This window comes from Ammodytes marinus (genome assembly GCF_949987685.1).
Source record: "Ammodytes marinus genome assembly, chromosome: 18".
In the NCBI taxonomy this organism is placed as follows: domain Eukaryota; kingdom Metazoa; phylum Chordata; class Actinopteri; order Uranoscopiformes; family Ammodytidae; genus Ammodytes; species Ammodytes marinus.
The window spans coordinates 12,876,103-12,896,381 of record NC_137222.1 but is presented as its reverse complement, the minus strand read 5'-3'; the positions used below and the strand labels follow the sequence as shown (position 1 = coordinate 12,896,381).

The 20,279-nt window shown below is 40.6% G+C and overlaps 2 protein-coding genes across 2 annotated transcripts; both read right to left on the bottom strand.

The window, feature by feature from the left end:
* Nucleotides 1–7: 7 nt before the first annotated feature.
* Nucleotides 8–5,603, bottom strand: snx24 (sorting nexin 24). Its single transcript, XM_080046874.1, has 7 exons — nt 5,423–5,603; nt 4,156–4,239; nt 3,554–3,658; nt 3,195–3,289; nt 3,010–3,039; nt 2,745–2,809; nt 8–2,604 (listed from the first exon to the last, which is right to left on the bottom strand). Exons 1-7 carry the CDS (start codon nt 5,489–5,491, stop codon nt 2,534–2,536), a joined length of 519 nt encoding a protein of 172 aa, XP_079903000.1. The 5' UTR covers nt 5,492–5,603; the 3' UTR covers nt 8–2,533.
* A 446-nt stretch (nt 5,604–6,049) lies between these two features.
* loxa (lysyl oxidase a) lies at nt 6,050–11,408 on the bottom strand. Its single transcript, XM_080047147.1, has 7 exons — nt 10,543–11,408; nt 10,166–10,274; nt 9,574–9,711; nt 8,066–8,222; nt 7,017–7,112; nt 6,737–6,852; nt 6,050–6,628 (listed from the first exon to the last, which is right to left on the bottom strand). The coding sequence occupies exons 1-7, from the start codon at nt 11,168–11,170 to the stop codon at nt 6,622–6,624; spliced, it is 1,251 nt and encodes a 416-aa protein (XP_079903273.1). The 5' UTR covers nt 11,171–11,408; the 3' UTR covers nt 6,050–6,621.
* Between the last annotated feature and the right edge of the window lie 8,871 nt (nt 11,409–20,279).

Here is a 20,279-nt window from a genome sequence, read left to right as displayed (position 1 = left end):
TGTGGAAATTATGCATTTTATTGGTGTCAGTACTTTTACATGGCGACCATCTTAAAGTTCTACAGTAGAATTCCAGTGATCACTGTAGGTTGACATTATGGCACATAAATGAAACGTTTCACACAGTTCAAAATATTACAGTCTTACAAAGAATACATACAAATCTACAAGATGGATTTCAATGAAATGATTTACTTTGTTAAAACATAAAATTGTGTTCTAGTTAGTTGTTTAATCGCCCAGGATATAAATATGTAGCTGTCACGGTGCTGTAGTGGAGGTCCAGTCACAAAATGAAGTGTTCTATTATCAGTTATCAAGGTGCAACATCATTTTTCACAAAAGTTATTTCGAGTGTTTTGTTAGAAGTTTCACAGACATTAATTCACAAGGAACATTCTAAAGACAATCTCTACGTTATTTAATATTGCACAGTGTTTTAATGGTTTCTAAGTCTTTCAAATCTCAATTCCATTTCACACGTGCTCTAAAAAGCAAAACATACTTTTCATCCCTTTCACATAACAGCTGACTATCTAATAATAACCACAACTGAATAAACTGGCCTTCTATATTATGTGTAACATTAAATGTAACATGACTGGAGATAGTGTTTGATACTGGCATTTAACAAGTGTTATCACGAGCCCTTTTTGTCCTTCTCGTGTATGCAAATCAAAACTAGAGCGACCAAACGTGCGAGTGCGCATAGATTGAGTTTTTCATGGGATTCAGGACATTATATTTCTGCTTTGATTTACTTTAATTTTTTTCACATTTTGCACAAACTGGAGCAATTGTCAAAGGAAGCACTAATTAGACGGTAGGTTACTTTGTCCTGGTGGGAAAGTGGCCATGCATGGAGGATTGGGGCCATGCATGGGGATTAATGCACATTTTGAACCCAATGACATTCTCCTGCCATGCTGTCAGCCCTCATGTCTCATCATTTTGTGACCTATACAACAGGACCTTTGGAAGGAGGAGGAGAAGCAGGTGAAGGAAGCAAAGAAGCATACAAATACATAAATGGAGAAGCACCCTCGAGTTTGCCCTTATCCTATAGCCTAATGCTTAATCATTGGAGTACTCTTTAAACTGCTCTGCCCATGTCTGTTTTTTACAATGCCTAAAACATGTCTTACCTCGCTCATGGGATGTGCCACATATTACCACACTGTCCTGGTTCAATTTCAAATTGTCTCCTTGATCAAAACCTCAAGCTCTGACCCAACCCAGCTAATCCTCCAGTAGAAATACTGTAAACACTACTGCGCTCATTTACAAAACACCCAATGCTCAATAGTAAAAGGTCCACATTACAACCACAAACTACCTATAAAAATCAAAGCATTTGCACCCCAACATGTGGCACGTCAACAGGCAGAATGCAGCTACCAACTGATTCCAAACTGTCCCAATGCTCTCTCTCCCTTTAGAGAGCAGCTCAGGATAAATTAAAAACAACTTTGTGCTGGAGCTACAAAGGGAGTGGCACCTCCATGTTTACGGGCCGTGATCCAGCTGCAACCACCCGCACTGTGCTTTGTTTCCTCACAGGCCTCCTCTCTGTCTGACAGACCAACCTCCAGTCCAGCTTACATCAGCATTAACTCCCTGCTTCCCCTGAGTCGCAGCACCATTCACAAACTAACGAACACACTGCACTCCGCGGCGGTGCTAACTTGGTTCATAAAGCAAAACTGATAACTGTACACAGCAGGCAACAGACACATAGGCTATTTACAGAACTCATGGGAGCAAACTGTTACTATTATGTTTTCATCCATCTTAATTTTTTCTCTGTCCGTCGTCCCGAAGTGAGTGACTTCGGGAGGAGCTCAACGCTGATTGGCTATCGCGGCGCGGCCGGCGGCAAAAAGTTCAATATTTTCAACTCCTGCGGCGGCGCGTGAACCGCTCGCCGCCGGCCGCCCATTCGCGCGGCGGTGTGCAGTGTGTTGGCACCTTCTCTCTCAAAAAAAAAAGGTACTTCCTCTTCCTTGACCTGGCTCTTATTTCTATTTCCAGTTTATCCTGTAGGTTTAATCCACAAATTATTTTCTCAAAAGAGGGGAAAATATTTTTTCATTGACTATTGTGTCAATTGTTTTAGGCTTTATAATATCTGAAATAATATTAGTCTTTACTTTTTTTGATGACATGATGAACAAATAGTTCGATTACTTTGTTTTCATAGAAATATCTTCCCAAAAACTTCACGTATTGTTTCCATTTTATAGCTGACAAACGCTGTTCTTCAGGATTTAAATTAATCTAAATGAGGGTGAATATACATCTGATGGTAATGATGTAAGGTCAATTGATGTTTTCGGATCTAGTCAATTATTGAGAGATTAGGCATCCTTTTCTTTTTTTTCATGTATGGACTTTTTAGTTTGAATGCTTTAGGGAAAATGTAAACAGGGCTCAGCATATCTTCACATGTAACGTCCTTCCTGTTGCATGCCAACGCTGGCGTGCAGTGTCTGTTGGTAGAGTCGTGCTCTTCAGATTCTGCTCCGCACCACCCCTACCTTGGTTGAAGGTCTGGATAGAAAATTCCGTGCACCACACCTTCAATCACAACATTTGAAAATGCGTCTGAAATGAAAGGAGATTCAAATGAAAAGGCGGTAAGAATAAGTAGTCTTATAGAGATAATATAGCATACATAACTAACCTTTTCAACTATGCTATTGGAATGATTAAGTTCTGAAACAGAATCGGGATCCTGAACTCACCATGTGCAGATGGCATCAAGTAGGGGTCTCTCAGAAACAGCAAGACTGGCTGATGTGAAAGTTTACTGAGAAGAATAAAAAAAGGAGAAGTGAGAAGGGCTTGCAGGCGGCTACATGCTGCATATAAACTGACAGGATGAAGAAGTGTAGGCGCTGTGACGAACATGTGGGGTGAAGTTCAAGTGCAGAGAGCAAATAGTGACTTGAGTTCTTTATCAGGTTCAAATTAGTGCAAAACTGATAACAGTTAAACAAAACTACTCACCTCGACTCCTCTGATTCTGTGTCAAAGGACCTTAAGAGAGGAAACATTTAATTATGCCACATAGCCTTCCACCATAGCCTGTGAAGTCTTAGAACAAACTCTTAAGTAAAAAAAAACAACAACATGCCAGAAATCTTTTATAGTCTTTTATTTTATGAAGTAACTTGAGTTCAGTTTCAACTCACCCGCAGCTTTCGGTTTTTGGCACTGAAGGAAAATGGCGGATGTTCAGGAAATCCAGGAATATCTTTGGAAGAACCCCATTTTCCATGATTATAGCCTGACAAAAAAACAGACAAAAGAAAATTACAATGTGCACATGAATCAGCGGCACTCAAATGAGGTGACCTGCGTGACCTCTCTCTGGTGACCAGTCTCAAATGTGTTCAGTCTTCCTAAGTTAAAGTTTGTATGTGTTTGATTTGGGTTGGACGAAATTTGAAAGGAGAATCTGTGGTGCTGACTTCATACACGTCAAGAAATGCCTTGCTCCTTTATCTTAAGCAAAAAGTCGCAGCAGACGGAATGAAATGTGTCCGTGTACCTGAAGGTAGAGCTCCAGCCCGTGCCTCCTCTGCTCCAGGACTTTGGGAACCCAGTTTCTCACATGTTTCGATGGGATCTCGGGTGGCTTTATGCTCTTTTTTAGCTGTACGGATTCAAAAACATCAATTAAAAAAAAAACAATATTCTGTATATATAGAAGATCAGGTGAGAGAAAAAAACAAACCACAGCCATCTAGTAAAACTCATTTACACCTCTGCCTTTGACACTGTGAAAAGATGTCAATATGTCATCTGTTTGAATCGCACTGAACGTGTAGCACTGAGCAGGGCAGGAAGAGGAACTCATTTGTTACAACCTCAAACAATCTGTATGGGGAACGCGGTTAACCACAGACCACCACAGAGCACATTCATTATTTATTGGCAGGTAGTAATTTTGCATTCATTAATAGGAGTTGCCTTTCCCTAAACAACTAATTGTTTAGTCTAAAATGTAAGACAAAAAGCTCAAAGTGTCATTTTACTATTAATGTTATTTTACACAACAACATACAAGAACTTAATGTGATCTGATTATAAAAGGAGGACTTTATAAATACTCCAAAACAATAAATGCTCATAAACTGCAATGAATCTCACCATTTTGTGCAAAGTGTGGAATTCACTGTAGCGTTTTTCAACCGTGTGCTGCCTGCCGTTCATCAGCACGTCAATTCTAAAGACCTGAAAGAGAGAAAGAGAGACATAATGGTGAGTTAAGTTGTTGAGGGGACCAGGATTTATCACCAGAGGCCATCAGCCACAAACGTCCCCTCCCAGTGCGTACTGTGGCTGACTGCAGACAGAGCTGTCAGTTAAAGTGTCTATGTCAGCTAGTTACCAAGAGGAAACATCTGGCTGCTGTTGACGGGGGAAAACATATGAAACAAAATGCATCTGTCAGAGTCAATGTTAACATCCCCAAACAGACTTCTGCTTCCCTCACTTCAAGCTGGACTCTTCCGTAAAAAAAAAGGTTGGTCAGCAAATACAATAAAAAAATAAAAAATAAAGACAGTTTCCACCAATAGTTACATTCCCTCATTCACATTAAGCAGCAGACTCAGTTTAATTGTGAAGAATGCAGAATTTAAAGGACATCTTGAGATATAGGGTTATTTTCTGTAGCATAGAGACTGGAAATAGGGAGAAACCGCTAGCAGGGCTCCAAAAAATGCAAATAAGTGGATTTACCCCCCATTAAAAATTCCAAATTATTCCTTTAAATTTGAGAAATTGAGAAAGACATTGACTGGGAATTGGAGCAGATTCCCTGAGTGGAGACATTGGAAATTGGCAATCATTTATGAAAGATAGTCAGCGTTTAAATGCATGGAGTAGGGTCCAACCAAAAGGCTATTGAATGCATTATGGCAAATGTAGGGTCTAACGATTTTTGGAGGTTGGCCTACATTGAAATTTAGTGTGTCAGTATTTTTGAGAAAGTTTTAGAAAATTAATCTCTCTCCCTGAAAGGTGAAATGTAAGGGGGGAGGGAATCATTGTATAGGCTCATTGATACAAGTTCCCTATACAGTGATTGAGTGTCGGAAAGCTTATTTAAATCAGACTTTATTTATGTTGGACAGCTGACATAGTGACAGGTTTTTCCTCTTTAGTTTCTTTGATCGTCTGATTTAACTACAGGCGTCGTCACTCGTCACCAAACATGTTAACATTTACTTTAAAGAGACATTACGCAGCATGAGCCTGGATGTCAAACGGACGATAGGCCTAGATATTCTTAATTCAAGGGGACAGAAATATCATCTCGGGTATAATGAGAATGTGATGACAGCAGCAGAGCAGACAAGAAGGGAGACACACGCAGAGACACACAGAGGTTACTTATTATGGAGCAGCTTACCGTGTATCCTTTCTCGATCGAGTTGTTTTCTGAACGAAACGAAGGGATTGACACTCTGACCGGATGCATTTTGATGTGAAAAACGAGCAGTTTCTTACAGGATATTTGATCAAATGGCACCTACACGCACACTGTAACAAATACGTAAATACACACACACTCGTTCTCTGCTGGTGGCTTACTCCAGTTTCTCTGGCAGCCTGATAAAAATCACTGAGTTCATACAGGACGAATAGTCTCAGTGACGCCCCCTGGTGCAGCGGAGGACACTGACAAGTGGTGCTGATGATTAAATACATAACAGAAATAGAGCCATTGCTTCTTCTTTTTTATCTGTTTTATATTTATGTGAAGGTGTTGGTTTGTGTTTTTGGAACTTGCTTGTTATTTTTCATTATTTGCTGACATTTGATCAACTAAGTTAAAAGATATAGGCAAAACATTAATAAACTTTATTTACTTGGTGTATGTCTTCAATCGTGATTCAGTGTATGTGTGTGTGTGTGTGTGTGTGTGTGTGTGTGTGTGTGTGTGTGTGTGTGTGTGTGTGTGTGTGTGTGTGTGTGTGTGTGTGTGTGTGTGTGTGTGTGCCAGTGGCAAAGTTTAAAGACTGCTAGACACAGGGACTTCAATTAAACTTTTATCAGCCAATAAAAGTGATATCACAACAATTTATTTGACTAAGTTTCACCAAAAGCTTTGGAGTAAATAGTTTCTTCTGTGACATATAAATATAACAAATACATTTTCCTCTAAACAAATGGTTTGTTTTAAAATTGCGATATGATTGATATTGACTCAACAATGAAGCCAAGTGCTTTGCATCTGTTCCGTAGGCTTATAAATTGCATGGATTTTATTCCTCAACTATTTTACAAGAGGTATGAAACACAAGCATACAGTACAATGTCATAGAAGGAAGGAGACTAAAGTATTATAAAGAAAAGATGAGACAAGAATATACTCATCAACAGTAAGGAGAAAAGCTAAAGAAATTCAACATTACACACTGGCACTATGAAGTCAGATGATTCAACTTTTTTTCCTTTCTTTTTTTTTAAACATTTAAATCAGGAATTTATAAAACATACATCAATTTAAAATTAACTTCATGATGTTTTACGCGTCTTCGTATGCAGTCCTCTTCATTGTCATTTACAGAACCTCTCTGCTGAGATGCTGTGAACGTCAGTCATCTGTTAATACCTGGGGGCGGGGGTGGGGGGGTGGGGAAGAAAGAAAAAATAATAAAATCACCATTAAAGGATTAACGGAGGACACAAGTAATATCAAAGACACAAGTGTGATACTTACGGAGACATGTGACAACCTGACACGCCTGCGTAGTTGCCAGTGTAGCGAACATCGCAGCGCACAATGTTGTTGCTGTAGTCACTTTCTGGAACTTGATAGGACGGATTTACACTGACCTGTGGAGAACAAAAATGGAAATATATAGGAATCCATAACACAGCAACAACGATTTAAAAAATAAATAATAATAACAGCACTCTTGTAGACTCTAATGCAGGTGAATGCAAAGAAGTTTAGTGTATCAGGTGGAAGAGGAATGTCATGTGGCACTTTAACAAACCTTGAGGGTATAGTGGCCAGGTTTCACATCTGTGATGTCGATCCACTGGCAGTCGATGTCTGCGTTGTAGGTATCATAACATCCTGGACTCAGGCCCTGCACAACGGACGGCATTAATACAAACATTATATTAATGTTTTACTACACTGGTAAGAATAAAAACCTGAAAATAACAATCTGTTTGGCAAAAATGTGGAGAGCTGTCTGGAAAAATAAATCATATGCTAAACAACCGATTACAGATGTTCAGGCAGGTGGGTCATCTTACAGGAGAAACAGGAAACCATTAAATCATCATCACCACTGGCTCATGCAGCAAGGAAATAATAACGCTGTTCTCCAAAGGACTTAAGGAGCACTTGTTTTTCTTGGCTACACTCTAATTTTTACCAACTAAAGAGCAAGTCAGGAGCATCAGGATCCCCCAATGTTGGTCTGAACACACGAAAATCATAGTGCCTCCTTAAAATTCAGTTACAACTTTGATTTTTCAAGACATTCATGTCACAGTTTCAAAAGCACATTAACTCGTTGATGGCTGTATTCATTTTGCTGCATCAGTTTCAGGCTAATGGTGTTGTTTGTGGGTGATTTACTGCCATGGCTTACTGGGACACTTGAAAATAACTGAGCCATTGTCAATGTGATTAGGAACACCTGTGCTTTTCCTGCATGCTACCACATAGTCAAAACATCTGCTGTGAAAAAGGCCTATTTGTCCCACCACAGAATACAATTTGTAGTATGAAAGGATTTTAGTCACTGTGGTTAGAATCAGTTTTTAGCTTTGTTTTTTGTCTCCAGCAGCTCCTGAGGGAAATAGCTGGCTCTTTAGCTGCTAAATGCTCCACTACCTTCACTAGCAAAGGAACACAAGACCAGGTGATAATCCCCTTTTGGTTTCACACAATGAAAGACCCCTGATGCCTTTCATAAGAACTATTTGGATTAATTTGATAACACAGACTTATACAGACAGAAGATAAGAGCAGCTTTAAAATCTGTAAAACAGTTTTGACGGTTATGTTTTAGGCAGAAATCTGTGAGACCTGGGTATGTCTGGTGCAGGCATACCGCCTGTAGTAGCCGTAGTCGCAGGAAGTGTCCTCCAGGCAGAAGCTTGCCTTGTGGCCCTCAGCCACCGAGTGGTGCGTGCTGGCATCCAGCAGCTCGTAGTGGCTAAACTCATCCATGCTATGGAAATGCCTGTGGATCAGCAGCAGCAGAGTTCAACCACATGTTTAATCTAAACCGAGCGAGTTCCACATTAATCTGGGACTTTTTAAAACAACCAGGCGCTGTCTGTCATGTGAGGACTCAACAGGGACTCGTTTCTTCTTGAAACACATTTAGGCCTATATACTCGCTGGGTAAGATTTAAAATACATTTTGTTGGACATTTCCTGTGGTTCCTTCAAACATATCCTGTTGTTCTTTCAAACGGCTGCCAAGTGTTTTCATTTATCATGAAGGCAACATGTAGAATTGTAGTGAATCTGTATCTGCTTTCATTGTGTTATCTGAAGGAGAGAGTTTGTTTAAAGACTTTCAAAACACTGCCAACACTATACAGTCTAAATCAACAGTTTATTTGATCTCTGCCAAATGTTCTCCATATTGGGCATTAGCACAGTGGATTTGTTGCTTCACCACATAACTATGGACTGAGGTAGTTTCTGTAGAATCAAGGAAAATTGGGCACTCTCCCATAAGCTTAGTAAAGGGACAACATTTACCAGTACAAAACCTTATTTTACAATGTCTAGCTTTGCAGTTTTAAATGACCTGATTCCAAAGGTTGTATGCAGTTCAGTCATATCATGTCTGGAAAGCCTAAAGCAGCACTGTTTGCTTAAATTTTAAATATTGAAAAACATATTAAATTGAACTCATGTTGAGATGTCAGTCCTGATTTCATAATCTCTGCAAAGCAATAAAACATAAAAAAAAGAAAGAAAAGCCAGAAGTAACAAAGCTTGGGTTCAAAAGGGGGTGCCATACCACAACGACAGACTGGAAAGATAAAAGAAGATTATGTAGTGACAAATAGCACCACTTGGAAAATGTTTCTACAATTTGCAACTGCTAAACAAAACCACTACACAGTTGTTGTTCTTTTAGGTTTTGAGTTACAGTATATGAATAAAAAAAGTTCTGTCTACAGTTCAAACACTTGAACTTGTGGGAAAAACATGTGGACAATGTGACTGTTTTTCATCTAGATCGGATTCAAACATGTGTATCCAGAATTTCTCATTTTGCATCCGAAGCAGAGCAGAACAGACCAGATCTGGTTTAAGTAATCACTCATGAAAACTATGTGCAAATGACTCTAATCGATGCCAGCGTATTGGCTAGTGAGAACCAATGATGCAACAAAACAGACACAATAGACTGTGTGTGTGTGTGTGTGTGTGTGTGTGTGTGTGTGTGTGTGTGTGTGTGTGTGTGTGTGTGTGTGTGTGTGTGTGTGTGTGTGTGTGTGTGTGTGTGTGTGTGTGTGTGTGTGTGTGTGTGTTAGGTGAGGTGGACAGCACTGACAGGACTCTCTACTCACTGGTGACAGCTGTGCCACTCCCAGGAGTAACGTGGCCGGCTGGGGAGGAAGTCTGCTGTCCCCTGGTTCTTGACTCTCTGAGGAAACCTCAGCAGCACGCGTGTGTCATAGTCTCTAACATCGCCTCTGTAGGCGGAACTGCAAACACGAACCAAAAGAAAAGCGTACGTGAGTGAGAAAAAAAAGAAAGAAGCACAGGTCATATTTGGACACGATTACGTCACTGAGATTGTTTTTCCTGCTACATCCCCCTCCTCTGAGTGGAGCAGATTTCTCAGTCTCTGTGTAAAGGCTGGGTGGTGGGTGGAAAAATCGTTTTGAGGCACAGGGTTGTTTGGGTTAGTTTTTTATAATGTGTTTACCATCCAGGCTTTCTGTCCTTCGGGCAAACTATGATTAAACTTTACAGAAATCCACAACTCCACCCCATCAGTGGCAGGATTTGGTTAATTTCCCCTCATCACATGGTCCCACAGGCCAGCCCTCGCCCACATGCACTTTATGTGGTTGTTATGGCTCAGAGCTCTCTCACACTCAAACTTGACTCCAAAAACTGTGAGTTTGTTTTTCATTCTCCCTGACAACAGTCTACCTTGACAAACAGTTTTCCTCAGCTGCACATCGCAGGTTGTACATGGGGACCCTCTGGACATAAGCAGAGGCTTGAATGGAGTACGGGTCAGGTACGAGATCAGGAAGACCTAAAACAACAAAACAACCCTATAATAGTGATAATGGCTAAATATGACATTACATAGAAGTGACACATGAAAATAAACCAATCAATAAGTGAATATGTTTCACAAACACTTTACCTGTGGCAAACAAATGAACAGGAATTTAGAGACAGGCCAGACACACTGTCTGATAAATTGCTTAACTTTGTTGCATCATAAACACTATTTTATGGGTCAAATGTGTCTCATTACTGAATTGAATGCTGTTTTGAGAACTCTCCCCCACTCTTACCGTACTGATGATACCTTGTGCCATATCCGGGTCTTGAGCTCTGCCTCGGCCTCTCGTAAACGTCATAATGATTGTAATATGGATTATCACTATCACTGGATTTATAGGGATCGTATGGATCGTCGCCGACCATAATGTCTTCTCTCCCAGGTAGAGACGGGCTGACAGTGACCTTTTCCTGGGTGCCATTGGCTCTGCTACTGTTTTGCGTCTCCGCGCGCTCCCCGGGGCTGACATGGTGCCCTCTCAAGAGCCTTTGTAGCGGCGGCGGGAGGCTTCGGGGGCCATTCAGGTTGGATGCCGGCAGGGGAGGCTGTCGCTGCTGCTGCTGGCTCGAGGAGTCCACACGACTCACGTCCGCATCACGAATGATGGTGACAGGTCGCGCCTGCACTTGCTGCGGAGGTGCGCCCCTCCGCCTCGCGGGCTGATACTCCGAGCCCTGGCTTAAAATGCTAAAGATCTTGCCGTTGTGTGACCACTGTAGCGTCTGGCGAAGAGCCGCCTTTTGGCTACCTTCTTGTTTTGTCCCCGGATCCCTCTGAGACTGGGCATCTTGCAGGATGGAAACAAAGAAATAGACGCATGCATATGCGTAAAGTGGCGTGCCAAATATGCGTAATCCCATTATGAACTCAATTAACGGTAATTAAACGTGACAAAGCGAGTATTTCAAATGAGCCAGGCTTGACACTTGCCTTTAATTTAAAAAGCATGCATCTCTTTTTGAAGGATATTCAGTGAGCAGAGAAGAAAAGCTAAGTTTAAATGTAACCGTGTTAACTCATATCGCTCTGCTCCTGCAGCCTGCAGATGCGCCCAGTGAGATGATGTTGAGGAGGAGGAGTTCAGCATTTGAAAGTTTCTAAATCTGTTACACAAGTCTGGCTCTCTTGCTCATATAACCAATGGATGGATACGTGATGTCTGACCATGCCCAGCAAAGGGAGTTTGATAACAGCTCAGTCTTGCCCATTGAAAGACGGTTCATATTAAAAAGTCAGGTGATTTTCTTCATCCAAAGTAATGGATGCATATGTTGATTCATGACAGTAACTTTTAAAAAACAGATACAATACAATTGCAAACTTTCTGCGTGTGTGAAATCCATGCTATTAGTTATGACAGCATGCGGTATATGACCCACTTCCTAGGAACTGTTGTATTTTGTTTTCATGTTTTCTTTCTCTGCCAGATCAACACAATCTCATGATACTTTTTTTCCCCCGACTGTTGGTTGAACTCCCAATGAAATTGCAACATGCTCTGCCAGAAGTCTCCACACATACAAACTTTCTCATGGGAGGCTCTCAGAAACCTACACAACTCTTTGATGGCCCTGCACCATTTTCCATTCATTTATTTGTCTTTTTCTTTCTTTCTGGGAAACCATCTCCCACAAACACCCATCCACCCTTAGCTGCGCCTCAGTCCTGTCTGTGTTTGAGCTTTTCTAACAATGTGAAAGCAAGATCACGTGTGTCTCACTTCAATCTTCTATAAGGTCATACTTAGTCTGGTGTGAGCAATAAACAAAATGAGGCTGTGGTGATATTTGATATCTGCAGTACTGGTGTGGTGGCAGACCGGTGACCCCACGCTCCTCTCATGTTAAATCTAACTCATTTGCTGCAGCCCAATCAAATCACTGCCCTGCTGTTAACCCTAGAGGGATAATTCATAGCTTGGAAAACTTAATCCAAGGTTGGCATTTTCCTCTGTCTGGCAAACATTTTTCACAAGGACTTTAAAAGATAGAGTCTCCCTGACTTCAAGAAGCCAACAAGTCCATGCTTCACAGTCTTTATTGATTCATGATGGAGCTCAAGATAAATGAAAATACTTTTCCAAACATGAAAAGGGTAACTGTATGTGACAGATGCAGGGTAAAAGATGCATTACCGAATAAAGTAAAGATCTTCTGTGACCTATTAACAAATCAATTACTGTCCCGTATCCTGACACTAGGGGGCAGATGACAGAAATGTATATTGGAGTGCTGCATGCAATTTTCTTATCACTACCTGAGGGAAGTTTAGGACCCCTTCTTAGAAAAAACTATATTCTTATCTTACCTTAAAGCTATAATGCATAAGTTGTTTATTTGAATGAATGTCAGTTACATTCAAGCCATCTCCCAAGGCGGTCTGAGTTCTTCTAGCTTTAGAGGGGTCTGAGTCCCTTCTGAGTGTTCACATTTTAGCAAAAAGTCCTGACTAACAGGACTGAGTTCTTTTGGATGGCTGAAAGGAACCAAGTGTGAAAACACCTTAAGATGGTATAGGTTTTCTCATCAAACCCTTCTCCAGAAAATGAGTACGTTTATTTCACAAAATGTTGGAGTATTCCTTTAAGGTGTCACTATGCTTCTTCCAATGTGCTTGTCGGATTGTTGAACAGCGTCTGAAATCAGGAGGCCAGCATCCCACAATTTCTATAGCTTTCGAAAACCAATGATACGCGATTCATTTCCGCTGTAGACAGTGATTCTTTGACCGCGTGGAAGCGAGAAAGTAAACAGGGTCAAGTGCGACAGTAGGCATGTCTTTGAGGATAGTGTTATCCAAATCCAAACCATGATCCAGAGCAGCTTCAAACACCTTTCATTCACATGTGGTGAGTTTTGGTTAGTACACATGGTTGTGCTATTTCTTTCTTTGCTTGTCACACAAGGTGGTGTCACATGCTAAACCATGCACCAATCAGAGTTAAGCATAATTTTAAATAAATCTATAGAGTTGTTGGTTTGTATTGTTGACAGTTATATTTGCTTTCAGTGTTACTCACCACAAGTTCCATGGTCGAGGCTCAAGACTAGAGGTGATCGGGGCTTCTCCACCAGGGCGCCTCGGCTTTGGAACGACCTGCCCGCGTAGATAAGGCTTGCTGAATCAGTAACCTCTTTTAAATCACTTCCACACTTCACTTTCACTAAAACACATTTTTATAGACTTGCTTTTACGTGAAGCCGTCCTTTTTATTCTCTTCCTCAATGTCTTTTTACCCTAGCACCTATTAATCTCATTTGGTTTATTGCATTTTGTGCCCAGTTTTCTTTTCTTTTTCCCCATAATGTGTATGAGTAAATGTGTAATTTATCTTATTGTATGTGTGTTTTTGATTATTATGTATTAATTTGATTTGTACTTGTATGTTTCTTATGTCAAAGCACTTTGTAAACTATAGTTTTTAAATGTGCTATACAAATAAAGCCATTATTATTATTATATGTATCTCATTGAGGTCTAACAAACTGGTTGAGTTGAGTTATTTTAAAATATTTAAAAATACCTGTATTGCTGAAATACATGTTTGCTTTTTGGCAGTGTTTTTCCTCCCTACCTTAAACTGCCTTACCGCTGTATTGTTACATTTCGTTGTGCATTAGCACCCAAAGATCACCTGTAGATCATTGTAATAGTGTTAACCACTGACAAAGCATGAAAACAGTGCTGCATGACGCTACTGTTGAAAAACTCAACAGGGTATCTTTCAACTTCATTAGTGCACATTAAAGGTGAAGTAAGCGATTTATTTATGTTAATATAAGTGTTAAATCGCTCTTTATTCATACAGTGATCACTTATATAGTGTGCGCGTTTCATAAAGCCGATCTCTCAGTCACCCGCTCTGCATGTAATCTGCAAATTAACTTTTCAGGGATCCCGAAACTGATATCCAATCACAAGAGAGAACGCTACAAACCGGCACCCGTCTCACTGCCGGTGCAAGCGCGACAGATGGGTGAATGTTTATGTGCCTACAATGGCGGCGCAGATAAAAATCCTTCACAATGTCTGTTTTGATGGTTTTTATCATGTTTTATCACACTTACTTGTCTGAGATGATGCTAGATAACTCGCTGTTTGAAGACCGCAGTGCATTAATGTGGTGACATGGGGCCGAGGGAGGGGACTGCTAACTGCAGTCAGGAAGTTAGCTTAACTTACCATTCCGCTTACTGAACCTTTAAGTTAAGAATGTTTAATTGTATAGAGAATTACTCCAGATCATACAAAGCTTTTCAGGACCTTTAATAACCACAGTGTGATCAAGAACCAAAAGCAGAATCATTTGTAGTCTGAGAATGTTTTTTATTTAATTGTAGAGTAAATTGAATCCTGCTGTAAATTACAGTCTAACCAGTTGTATTGTTCTTGGATAAGGGGGAGCACACATCATCGCACAGTCACGTGAGGTTACATTTTAAGCTTGTGTAAGCTGTGGGGCGAATCAGAGCCAAGTGGAGTTATATGAGCTTCTGAAAACGATCCTCCCTGCAGACAGTTTCTGTGTTTGTATCAAACAGAAATTGTAGACATGTCCCAATCACAGCATCATCAGCAATGAATCTGGCTACTATTGTTAAAGTTTCCTTTTTGTCCCAGTTTCTTTTCCCCCGACTGGATTTGGACTTTTGTTATGTGTTTCCAGAATTGAACAGCTATGGGTGTACTTTTTTTTTAACCAATATAAGATTGTGTTTGTGCTTTGAGGATGCCTAACATATGAGTGTGATCGTGCATACCAACAGTTCCTCCAGAGAGTGAAAACTATGTGTTTATGTTCCCTGGTTGACTCATTTCTCTTCTCTTGAAACCCAGACAGGCAGTCAGAACCAGCTGTACTGGGTCACCACTGTTTTTTTTTTCTTCTTTGCTCGTAATTCATTGAACTCTCTCCATGCAGAGTACTTTTTCTCCAGCGAGGGCAGCACAGTGTTCCCTCACGCAGCTCACAGACACATCTGCAAGGAATTAGCCGAGTTCTTTTGTCCACGTTGCTGGAATTCATCTCCATTCCAGATTTTTTTGGGCACTCAATTGAGCTAAACGAATTTGAATAAATCCACGTCTAAGTTGCAGAATGGGGAGGGTAAGTAGTGACGAGGTCTTCTGCAGGAGACATGTCATTGAACGAAGAAGTGGGGAAAAAAAGGATCCCCATCCTTTCATGAGGCTAAATTTACCATAAAAACCAACACAGATCATTCAGTGCCATCTCTGTCTCTGTCAACATCTGGCAGACATTTGCATCTTTGCATGAGATGTGAAGCCTACATTCATCTTTTTGTCTTGGAAAAAACCCAGCTTCCGGAAGAATGAACATAAGAATGATTTTCTCAACTACTGATTAACCCTTTTTTCTTAATTTGAATTTTATTATGGATTTTCACGCCTTTGTTATGATCTCCTCTCACTGAAAGTGGACCACACACTTCTCTCAAAACAAGCCTCTGAAAGGCTCCCAAGACTCTTCTCTCACACCCCTCTTCCTGAACCCTACAAGTACATCTCTGCTTCAGCTATTGTCCTTAACAACTTTCTACAGAATTACATTTATACTATTTAATTTCCTTCCAGTAGTAGATAAATCACCCGTTTGAAAAAAATGAAAAAAAGCCTATTCAAATAAGCTCAAAATTCCACGACACTAACAGATCAATTCAAATAATTTCTCCTCTTTCATAAATACTAGGTTTCCATTACTCTTGGAGCACTATGTTTGGGCTCGCACCACACACGCACGTACACACACACACACACACACACACACACACACACATGCACACACACACACACACACACACACACACACACACACACACACACACACACACACACACACACACACACACACACACACACACACACACACACACACACAAGGCACAGAGGCACAGAGGCAGTCAGTCATCACACACATACACACACTGTCTGGTGGACTACGTGGCACTCTGCACATGCACTATAGACTCTGCAACCAGGAGGAGGAGCGCTTTATCAAGACACAGCCCAGACAACTTTACATTGTGCCATGATTCTTGCTTTTGTACGTTTTTTTTTTTTTTTACTCCCAATGTCTCTCCACATCTCACAACCACAGAGACGCGATCCCATTTAATTCATTGATAAAGAGTTGTACTTTGATTATATTTTCAGCAGTGATTTATACATGTATACGTCCCAAGACAATAACAGAGTAGACTGTGGGGGGAGCTACAGAAGTTAATCACACTACAAGTCAGTAGTGTTCACTGGAATTGATTTGGGATGTTGACACTGTACCTATTGTAGTAGTTAAAATGTCAGTTACAATGTGTAGTTATTGGCCACCTGGGGGCCACGACAACACGCTGTAAACACACTCACAAATGATCACCATCTAAACTTTAAAGACTAGGCAAATATGTCGGCTGGCTTTCTGCTGCAGAGTTGGATGAGAATAACAAAAAAACATGATAAATATGGATCTATAGCCAGCAGCAGCATAGCTTGGCTTAGTTTCCACAAAGACTGGAAGCAGGGGGAAAGAGTTAGCCAGGCTCTGTCACAAGCTGAATAATCCACCTACCAGCATCCCTAAAGCTCATTTTGCTAAGCTAACCGGGATGTTAGCTGTATATTTATGTTAGGTGTATAAACTTGAGACTGGCATCAATCATCTCATCTAACTACTGTAGAACTCTACAACTCGAATAATCAGATTTATCAAAAATGTCGAACATTTTAGACACAAGCACTGGTTAACAACTCTCACTTCTTAGCAAGAAAGTCCTTAGTTTAAATCAGGAGTGTCAAGCTCATTTTCACAAAGGGCCACACTACGAATCGAGAATCGCACTATGGGCCAGACATGTAGTTTACTGACATGCTTTCTTTTTAATCTAAGAATAAAAACAATATATCTAGGTATATAACCTGTGTACATACAGGGGCATAGGCTAGGTTTTGTTTCAATATTTTGGGGGAGAATATGGGTGTGCTCCCCCAGAGGTTTTTGAGTGTCAAACACTTAATTTCCTGCATTCTGGTGGATTTTTATCCACCAATCTGTGCCTTTTCTGCATCAATTTATGGTGGACATGTCTATTTTTCTGTAAAGGAAAAGCCAACATTCATGTTCCTGGTGAAACAATTATAATGGAATAAAATGCAGTAAAACTCAGATATTCAGGATTGAGCCACAAAATTTATTCTCCTGGATTTTTCAAAACTTTCTGCACATTCAAAACATGGCACGTCTGGAGACAAGGCCTCGGAAGAAGCAGGGACGGAGGGAGGGGGGACCGATTACTTTTTTGGTCATCACGCTATCTCTCCATGGCTGACTACATCTTTAACCCCCGGACCTTCATGTATACTGCTCGGCCCAAAAAAAAGTTGCCATCTTTTTACTGAGCAAATAGGCAAGAGCCCTCCATCGGTCAAAAACTGCACTGATTAATATGTTTCAGTTGGCAACAAGTTATTTAACCCTTTTTGATGCAGTGTATAGCTTCCTATTTCTTTAACAACCATGTCAGAAGACATATGCCGTGATTTTGGAAAAGATGTAACTCTGTTTCAGAGGGATGAAATTATTGGCCTGCATCAAACAAAGAAAACTACCAAGGAGAAGATGAAACTACTGAAATTGTGTTAAAAACGGTCAATACATTAATTAAACCTGGGTAGATAGGGGTGAACCCTCATGTGTTCGGAAAAAAATATGTAATGATCATGACAGGAGATCACTTAAAATAAATAAAATTATTTAATGCAATCAAAATTTAAAATATCGACAGAAGAACTCATTATGTTTAATAGTGAAAGTAAGAGCATTTCCACATGCATAATGCGATGAGAACGCAAGGGATATGGACTAAGCAGATGTGTAGCCTTAAGAAAATCACTAATCAGTGGGGCTCATCAGGATACAATGCTACAATTTGCTAGGGAGCATACAGATTGGACTCTGGAGCAATAGAAAAAAGGTTGTGTGGTCTGATGAGAACAGATTGACCCAGTTTCAGAGTTATGGGTGCTTCATCAGGGTAAGAACAGAGGTGGATAAAGTGATGCTCCCATCATGCCTAGTGCCTACTGTACAAGCCTGTGTGGCAGTGTACAGTATGATCTGGGGTTGCTTCAGTTGGTCAGGTCTAGGTTCTAAGCAACCTTATGTGCCAAATAAAGCTTATCAAAATGTGCTATGGCAAATATGTAGCCTACAGTAATCAACAAGATATTTAAGTGTGTGACTTTGTTTTTGGGCGGGCAGTGCAGTTTGCATGTTCACCTTCCTTTCCTCTGGACGCCTTTTACAGCTTGAACATAGCCCTGGTAGGCCGAAGAATATACATTTAGATAACCACAGACGTTAATGTTAGTGTGTTAGTTTGTCAGTCCTTCCCCATGCTCAATCCATGGAGGCCTGAAGCTACAGGCCATAAACTTTTACATGTTGAAGAAAATGGATAGGAGAAAAGCAACCTTTAAGGATATAAAGGTGTACAGGTAAACTGGGTTTAACCCAGTTTACCTGTACACCCTACATGAAAATGTTTTCTTTAGGCTGAGGTTGCTTAAGAATTAATTAAAGACCTGGAAATAGCACTACAGGGTTCAGGTTTGTTACTAGGGACTATTGACTTAATGAAAATATCAAACTTTTTTAGATGCTCTAGTCTAGAGCAGTCATTCCAAAAGTGGGGATCGGGACCCCCTTGGGAGACGTGAGACACAAAAGGGGGGTCACAAGATGCTTTCAAATATGGCTATATGGCTGTTGTTCTTTTGTGTTGTACCTTGTTTGCAAAGGCCTAAGTGTGCGTGGCTGTGCACAATATGATATACCACCTCCAGGGTCAGTGGGGTCCCCATTCTCTGGCACTTTATTTTGAGGGTCGCAGGCTGAAAACTTTGGGAACCCCTGGCCAAGAATCTAAAAGCCTCCTTGTAAGAATGAACAGCTTCCTTCACTACAAGAATCATGTTTATATTGCTTAAAAGAACGATGGCTCCATCTACAGGAGGCTTCCATTTGGAATTCTGAACTAATAACTAAGTTGTTTCTTTAAGTTTATTGTTATTGCATAAAAGAAAGAATATTCTTCAAAGTATCCAAGCTTGATCTATAGTTCTGGTCCAGCCAAAGTGCGAAGGAAAAACTGCATCTTCCCTTTCTTAACAATCGATTGCCGATGAGCGATTGTCGTGTACTTAAACACCTGGCTTCACAATTTCTCATGTAGACATACATACAACATCAACACGTTTTTTCTTTGCTCAGTTTATTGATTTTTTAAAATGCGAAATACAACAGATATATACGAAAAGTTACAGTAAAACAATCATCATGCACAAAGCAAGACACAGCATTTTAAAAGCAAGCTTAAATGTAATCAGAGTATAAAATATTCCCAAAAACAATTATTTTAACATTTAATTACGCCATACAAATGTTCTACTGATTAATTTTGTTCTAATAGACTGTATGCTGTAACAGAGTTTGGCAGATTGGCTACTATCACTTGAAAGTTCAATAGTCAGCTTGCTAAAAAAAAAAATTTGAAGTTCAGTGCAGAGAGAGTGAGTAATGAAAGCTGATCCTGAAGCAGACAGACTTTTGGTCCATTAGAGGGATGCAGTTTAGTACGGAGTGATTGTGTCACACGGTGAAGAGCAGGTGTCCCGAGAAGTAGCTTCTGGTACTTAGGTTGTTGTTGCTGTCGGTTGACTGCAGCCACACTTTGTCCCCCGTCTCCAACCGGACCACCACGTCCCCCGATGACATGTGGCGACCCCCCTGATAGACCCTGAAACTGCGCTGCAACACCTCGTTGTTACACCTCAGGTCCATGCTTCCTGAGCCTCTGAGAGATGTGCAGAGAAAGCTGAACTGATAGACACCAGGGATGATGCAAGTGAACATGCCCGTCTGCAAGCTGTAATGGTTCTGTTTGTTGTAGATGA